The sequence below is a fragment of the Pygocentrus nattereri genome, chromosome 2, assembly GCF_015220715.1.
Source record: "Pygocentrus nattereri isolate fPygNat1 chromosome 2, fPygNat1.pri, whole genome shotgun sequence".
Lineage (NCBI taxonomy): Eukaryota > Metazoa > Chordata > Actinopteri > Characiformes > Serrasalmidae > Pygocentrus > Pygocentrus nattereri.
Genome location: NC_051212.1, coordinates 35,498,420 through 35,506,938, shown reverse-complemented (window position 1 = coordinate 35,506,938; position 8,519 = coordinate 35,498,420). Strand labels below are relative to the sequence as shown.

Genomic DNA, 8,519 nt, shown 5'->3' with positions numbered 1-8,519 from the left:
TTCATCCTTTTATTGTCATGCTAGTCGCCAGTTGAATCAAGAAGGTTGAAGCTGGGAAAATACTACAGTCTGGATTGTTGGTTAATACTGGTTTAGACTATGCTAGGGGTGCCCAGTCTTGGTTGTGGAGATCTTCCACCTAGCAGAGCTTACATCCAACCCTAATAATGCCTGATTCAGGCCATCAGGACCATCTAAATATTTAGAGACAGGTGTTTAGGTCTGAACTTTCCAGGGTGATAGATCTCCAGGACAAGGATTGGGCACCTGGACTATAGTATTATATCTAAAATTCATACATGCAATCAATCCACTGTGTATATCATTTGATATGAAGTATTTGTGAACACATTTACTACACAAATGTCTGTCAATCTGGGACCATCACCTATAAAAAAATAAGAAATATCTGACTTTTTTTGAGGGTTGCTCAAAAAGTGTGCTCCATTAATAAACAGCTGTGGTTTAGATTGACAGAATAGTTTCATTAATGCAATACCAAAGTGTGAACAGAAAAGGGTTTGCAGGTAGACATTCTGACAGCCTGGAGAGAAGAGAACCTTGTTTAAACAACTTTATTACTTTAAAATGTAATCAAAATGACAGTAGTTACAGAGGAGCACGCAGAGTTACAGCGGCGTGTCATTCAGCAGCTCTCAGCAGGTCGTGACTCTCATGACATGATTATCAAAAATCCAAATGTGCCTCCAGTTGAGAGCCAATTCTGCCGATGAGCGCAACATTGTCCTCGTCTGTCAAACGTTTGTTGTTTTGTGATTATTTCACAAAACAGTCATCCACTTGAGGATTTAATGTCAGGTGCACTCACACACACACACACTCACAGAGTTAAGGTTGGGTGGAATTAATCAGATGAGTGAAAAAGGTGATAAACAAAAAAATAAAAACAAAGAAATAGAAATAACAACTGCAAAGCAGAGCAAGCTGTCTTTGCAGATATTACTTAATCAAATAAATTGTGCATTCAGTTTCCTCTGGTGGCTGTGGTTGACCATTGACAGGCGGGTCTACATTTCATGGCTAAAAAAATATAGACCTATAGAATTTTTGTGGGCATCTGAACTCTTTTTGTTTACAGACAACTTTTTATTCCTCTATCTATCCATCATATTCATTTCTGGACATAATTAGAGTCTCTGTTTGTGTGTGTGTGTGTATCAGAGAAAGATAATAAGGTAAACAGTAGTTCTGATGCAGCGATACCATCGGGGTCTTTGGTCTTTATAATACCCAAACACTTGCAAATTATTTCAATACGTGTTAGTAGTATGTGCTATGACTATAGTTGATTATATGAATGAAGTGAGACGTATTAAAACTGTCACGTTACAGTTTATAATAAGATATTGCTCTTGAAAATGACTGCAAAAATTATTGGAATTCAGTCCCCATTAGTACCTTGAAGTAGTAAAGTCTAGACTACACAAATGATGAACTTGAAGGCTTTTACAATCTTTCAGTCCCTATAAACACTCCAGCAGCGTAATAAGAACACTGTTAGAATTTGGAAACATAATATTTCAACATCGCCAGGCTTACATATGTATATATATAGTTACATATAGACATATATCAAAGATATATTCTCACTGGAGTGGTCACTGGCACGTCTGTTTCAGGACATTTTCTTGCATTAAAGCATTTGAATATGAATTCAAAGTGGTGGAATTAGTTTCAAAACTAGTAACATCTGCAGAAGAAATGCAAAAATGTCCAATTAGTGTCTCGTATTACAAATGAACGCAATCTGTCCTAAATATAAATCAAAACAAAGAAGAAAAAAAAGGAAATGCATCCAAACATAAGATCACACACATTTATACACATACAAGACACAAAGATACACAATCTCACAAGCGCCTGTCTTGTAACTTTTTGCATTAGTAACACAAAGAACTCCTAAACAAATAAAAAAATAATATATGTGCATTAAAAGGATCTGTGCAAAAAATGTAAAATGTGGTTCGGCTCTAGGCATGGAAAAGTTGAGCAGTACTGTACTGTTGGCAGATTGGATTGGTTACAGTAAGCAAACCTTTCCCAGTTGTAGCAGAAATTGAAAGCACAATTTTTTTTTCGTCAGCAACTGCATTAAAAATGTAAGCAAGAAAATCTGTGTACTAAAGGCTTCATACCTTTCCCTCCAAAAACTGAAATTCAAACTGAGAATTCAAACAGAAAAAAAAAAAACAAAACGTAAACATCAATGTGAAAGCATAACACCCAGAAACCCATTTCAAAGATATAGAAAGCTCTAAATAAGTTCTCCTAACCATAAATTGGAGATGTACATCTCTGATTGGCCTTTTAAAGTGGTTTATGGACATCGTCGAAAGATTTTCCTGTGATGAAAGGAATGGACATATCCGATTGGAACGTGACACTTCAAACTGCGCTCTGTTCATCTGCTCCAAGATCAGAATGTGTTCCAGTGGGGTCGAGGCTTGGAGTGCAGTTCCTTGGTAAGATCTCAGCCTGCAGTTCAAAAATGAGGGCCAAACCTTCTCTGTCTGATCCAGTCGGGGCTCGTTTTATATTCAAGCTATTGAAACAGACTAAATGCTTCTGTCACTTCCTCAGGAACCATTTTAGCTCCATACTGTTGTTTCATATTTGGGGGGAAGATGAAATGGGGAAATTTCAGTTGTTAATTGGACGAGTGAATTTGAAGAGGAAGCAGGGCAGTGTGTGGGCCCATAAGGTCAAATGTTGAGACCTCAGCACTGCTCAGACTCAATGAAGCCCTCCTTTTCCTGCCCTACAGGCTCCACCTCGGCATATGCTGGATAACCTGAACCACGACGGAACTTCATCGCAGGCCACCGGCTGGGCCGTCGCTGTAGAAACACAAAAAAGGCATTTAATAAACAGCAGATACCATCACAAATACCTGTTTTTTTATTGACAATTCCTACAAGGCAAGGCACGTTTACTTATATTGCACCTTTCAGACACTTCTGTCATTCAAAGTGCTTTACAAATGAGAAAATACATCAAGTCATTTAAAAACTAAAGAATAGAAAATAAAAACATGATAAAAAAATGTTTAAAAGAACAAAATCATTTAATTCAAAATCAAATAAAAAATTAAATTAGGATAAGTAACATCCATCCATCCATTTTCTAAGCCGCTTCTCCCTTAGGTTCGCGGGGGGTGCTGGAGCCTATCCCAATGGTCATCGGGCGGAAGGCAGGATACACATCACAGGGCAGACAGACAGACAGACACAGTCACACCCAAGGGCAATGTAGCATGTCCAATCGGCCTGACTGCATGTCTTTGGACTGTGGGAGGAAACCGGAGAACCTGGAGGAAACCCACGCAGACACGGGGAGAACATGCAAACTCCACACAGAGAGGACCCCGGTCACCCGGCCGGGTAATCGAACCCAGGCCCTCCTGTGAGGTGCTACCCACCGCGTCACCGTGCTGCCCAGGATAAGTAACAATCAAGTTAAAATGAACTTGAGGTAATAAAGTGCCGTTAGAGAGGAGAAGGGCTAACTGTTTTAAAGTGAGCTGAAAGCTGCTTAAATAGGAATGTTTTTAGGCCTGGATAAAAAGTGTCTGTTGTCAGGGCTCTTCTAATGCTCTCTGTCAACTGGTTCTTTTTATGAGCAGCATAGCACAAAGAACAGCCAAAGAAAATAATTCCAGTAGTTTGGAATAAAGGAATCACTGCTGTCGAGCACTTCAGGCAGAACACTTTTCAACCATTCAGACACAATATCTGTTACACATTTTATATGCCTTTTATATATTGCAGCAGAATTGCAATTAATTGATTCATGGACTGTTATTATGTTTATATTCATATGACTATATTGTTACTGTTAAAAAAATCTCCATTTTTATTTTTCTTCATCATTTGCACAGTGTGGCAGCCCTTTATGTTGTGTAGAAATTTCATGATCAAAAATAAAATAATCACACACTGTGTGGGCTATTGCACACATGAAGCTCACTAGCACATTTAACACTTTCTATTAGTCAAAGACACACTATGAAAAAAACAATATCAATATTTGCTCTTTAATGTGCCAAATTATTAAAAATCAGTTATGTACTTAAATAAGAACTATGTACTTAAATAAGATGAATCAAGTAAAGTAAGAGGCAACTGGATATTTAGCTCAATAAGTCGTGCATAATTATGCTACAACATTTTGGTGCAGGTGCAGCAGCACCATTCAGATACAACATGACTTCAGTTATTTACATTATAAAATTACAACACACAGGCCGAAATCAAAATAATAAATTGGCTGAATGATGATGCACGTTTAGAGCAAAAATCTGCTGCTTTTCATCTCAGCTGAGTTTGATAATGCCTTAGTTCTTATGGTTCAGATTTTGTTGATGTTTACTTTATACAGTTATTTATATGCTTAGATTTATATTTTTTCTTATATATGCTAAAAGCTGCTAAATGTGAACAGAATGTCTCTACAGTTTTAAATCTTTCTGTCTGTCACCAACACAGACTGTTACAAACATTACTTTATTTATGTTGCATGGAAATGTTAAATGTTACGGTAAGGCAGACCTCATGTTAAATCTACTGCCTGTTTCAACACCACTCAGCCTCTATAGCCCCCTGCGGGGATCCCCAATGCCATGTTAAGAGCTGTCCCATTACTTTATTAGCTCAAATGTAGTGTGTTAGATAAGCCCTCAGAGGGGTGAGGAATCGAATGAACACAGTCTAGTGTTCAGCAACAGAACTTGTCCATTTGACCTGACACACTGCTCCAGTAGTAGGGGTGCTGAGGGTGCGGCAGCACCCCCAGATTTCAAGGTTGGTTAATTGCAACTGCTAAAAATAACAAGAAAAGATCTTGAAACTACTTTCAATGTGGTAAAGACCTATATCAGCTTATTTTAGACTGGAGAGTGGAGAGTGCATGCTTATGTTTTTTTCATATATTTTAAAACCCTGCAGTAGCTGTACTGTTCACATTAACAATGCATTTTCATTACAGTGAGCTGAATTGCTTCCCTTGCTCACTGCTGCTGGCTGCTTCGGGGGCGCATCAATAAAACACACACAGGTTGAGGTGCAAAAAAAGAAAGCCTAACATTATTGTTTTTAAACTTAAAAAAAAAAGCAGTAATGATGTCCGGTGCTTTGAATACACCCTTTTTTATCATTATATATGTCCTGCTCGAGTGTGTTCGAGTGTGTGTTTGCATGGCTAGTTGATAAGATCTCTAAGGCTAACCTGTCGACGGTGTGCATGTTCTGTTTGACTGGTCCGCTCCCTGCTGTTTCCTCTCTCTCTGCTGTGAGCGGCCACTTAGTAACATGATTGTGAAGAGTCAAAGTGGCCAGATGGTGAGTCAAAGTGGGCAAGGGCAAGTAACAGAAATGTAACAGTATTGACATGGCTGATAATGAAAAAGCTGCCGACCCACTTGGTTTTCGCTTAGCATATTCTGGGAGGCCCACTGGTGGTTAAGAAGAGCATTGCACAAAATGCCTCTTATCATCACTTGTTTTCACTTAATCTGCTTTCCTTACGAAGATTCTTTTCCTATTCAGAGGATCTTCCTATTGTTTAAGAACTCAGTTCTGTGTTATGTTACTGAAAAAGACTGAATCTGAGGGTATATGTTCTCTATCGGGGGTCCCTCGATTATCTTGATTACCTCGATTCTCTGGGCTAAATGAGCTCTGAATTCTTGAAACAAGCCTCGGCTACCAGAAACTACCTTTTGAACCTCACCACTCTATCATCCAGTCAATCATAGTCTCAGCTTGCATGGGTAGGATTGCGTGTACTGATGCTTAACCCTATACTGTGATTCAGTATCTGTGATTAGCACATCAGACTCTGAGTTTGAGTTTGACTCTTAAAGCTGTCCTGTGTTTGTGTTTGATGGTGACCTTCAACTAGTGAGCATTCATTATTTCAGCTGTTTACACATGCTCAGATCAAACCAATGTCCTGTAGCTGTAGTGTTCATATGAGATGTGAATGTACGTATATAGGAGATGTGAAGAATTATCATCACGGACCACATATACTGAGGGATAAAGTCAGTGTGAATTATGAACAGCCACACAGGCTTTAAAGAGATTCTCATGTTATTATACTGAACCACACAGAAAGTTCAACGTAAGCTGAGCAGCAACAATCTGTCAAAAATGTCAATCATGTTGATCATAAAAAATTCTGACATGGATGTTTTAATGAGTGTTTACTTATTTGCAGTGTTTATTTGATATATGCTATAATTATGACAGACTGCAATCACTACCGGCCCCATAAAATGTCCCATAAAGGAAGAAATCACTTGTTGCAATTATATTGTCGGTACCTGATCTGCATCCCCTGCGCTGTTCATGTGCACTACTGCCACATATGCACAGAGCACATTACTTTTACCAGCACCAGCCGGCACTACCTGTAGCTCGGCTGGTGCACCTTGACATCATCTAATTTAGGTTATATCACTAGGTCCTGTTTAGCCACAGCAATGATAGCCTCTCAGTGTAATGACAGCTTATTTAATACATGACAGCCCTCCATTGTGAAGTTGGCTGTTCTATGTAATTTGCATGTAACATCCACGGTGGCCAACTGGAGCCATCATTATACATAATTATATATATATATATATATATATATATATCATATGGATGGGGTGAGGTTTTTAATTTTGTGTGCACAAGTGCGCATTGATTGTTACAATACTTAAGACAGTAATTTAAACCACAGCTTGTAGTCATTAGCATGTAGCTATGCTAGCTATGCTTTAATCAATCAGGAAAGACCTAGTCTTGTTAAAAGCCAGGGCTTTAAAATGGTATTTATTGTGATTGGCTGTTTATTTCTAAATATAGTCCTGAAATGAGTCTCATGCACTTTCCATTCCACTCACGATTTTGTTATGTAGACGTAAAATAATGAGTAGTGAGACTTTTCCTTATAGGATGTATTAAGTAATCCCATTAGTTTAAGAGACATAATTAAGCATTTGTAATGGATTACTTGCTCAAATACCCCCCCACAATCAAATGAATCAAACAGGAGTTTAAACTGCAGCAAATTTGTAAATGAGTTAAAGAATTTAGTGAGTGTTATGCATGTGGGATGGTGCAGTATCAGAGTGATCTTAGAGAGAGAGAGAGAGAAACACTGATGCTTTAGCTTTCTAAAGCCACTCCTTGCTCTGAGCAAAATCGTTCCCCTCCACTTCACAGAGGCGGAGCTGCGGGAGGAGCAGCCAATAACCTGTCAATAGGTTACGATATGAGCCAATGAGACTAACAAAAGACATAGTGGACTCCCACGATATTTTTCTTAATAGCAGCATGTTGGCACACACTTTCTTAGCAATGATTAAAGATTAAATATCTATTTTAACTGAGAAATTTGTATTGTAAGGTAAGCATGTGTGTAATTTTAGCGAATTAAACACCGTCTTTCACTTAAGGTAGATCGGCTCAGGAGGGTGAACAGACCACACGGAGAAATGACAGAAGGCATAATGGTTCAGTTAGTTGATTAACTGATTAACAGTCAATAGGTTAATGAATTCAATACATGATCATTAATATCTGTATAACGTGTACACACTGTATTAAGTAAGGCTATCTATATTCATCTGTTGTCTTCTTTCATCTCACAAACCCCCTCAATCTTTTGTTCTATTATTTCTCCACCCCAACACACACACCTCAATGAAGAAGATGCCGGCGGCGGAGCTGGGATGGTGGTAAATGTAGACGGTCACCAGGACAACAGCCATCATCACCAGCATCAGCAGCAGCATTCCCAGAATCAGGCCTGTGTGAAGAGGGTGTGTGTCACGCTCTGCTGTACTCTCTGCTGCCGCAGCTGGAAGATACACACACACACATATAAACAGTTGAGATCACAGAATTGTATACAAATTCATATTAGGGGTGGCCAATCTGTCAATATTTATTGTTATCATGACGTACACTGTATGTCAGATATGTCACAATATGACACAACACACTTTACTGAACATATTGTGAATATCATTAGTACTTAAAGAACACTGACCAGCTGCATGTTTTGTTGTAAAAAGAGCATAATGGGCCCTGTGTAACTGTATGTAGCACAGCACAGTATGAGAAATGTTAAGTAAAAAAGTTATTGATAGTATTTTGAATACTGTCTGGTATTTCTGGCTTCTTTTTGCCTTTTCCAACATATCAGAAGTTAGAGACAGTTAATATTGTGACACATCACTCACCAATAATCCACATTCACTTCTGACATGAAATTTAGTGCTTAAAAATCATATAAATTACAGCTCTCACTCACACATAGGCTATGTACAACCCCAATTCCAATTAAGTTGGGACGTTGTGTAAAACATAAATACGTGTTGCAGGTATCAAATTCAAAATGAGTGAATATTTGCAAAAAACAATAAAGTTTATCTGTTTGAACATTAAATATCTTGTCTTTGTAGCATATTCAGTTGAATATAGGTTGAAAAGGATTTGCAAATCATCGTA

General features: G+C 38.3%; 1 protein-coding gene across 1 annotated transcript in view; it reads right to left on the bottom strand.

The window, feature by feature from the left end:
• Positions 1 to 557: 557 nt before the first annotated feature.
• plxdc2 (plexin domain containing 2) overlaps positions 558 to 8,519 on the bottom strand; it is a 193,715-nt gene continuing 185,753 nt past the window's right edge. Inside the window, exons 13-14 of the mRNA XM_037534926.1 lie at positions 7,706 to 7,866; positions 558 to 2,858 (exon numbers count right to left, since the gene is read on the bottom strand). Coding sequence (XP_037390823.1) covers positions 2,739 to 2,858; positions 7,706 to 7,866 — 281 coding nt within the window. The 3' untranslated portion in view covers positions 558 to 2,738. The remainder of the gene's footprint in view (positions 2,859 to 7,705; positions 7,867 to 8,519) is intronic.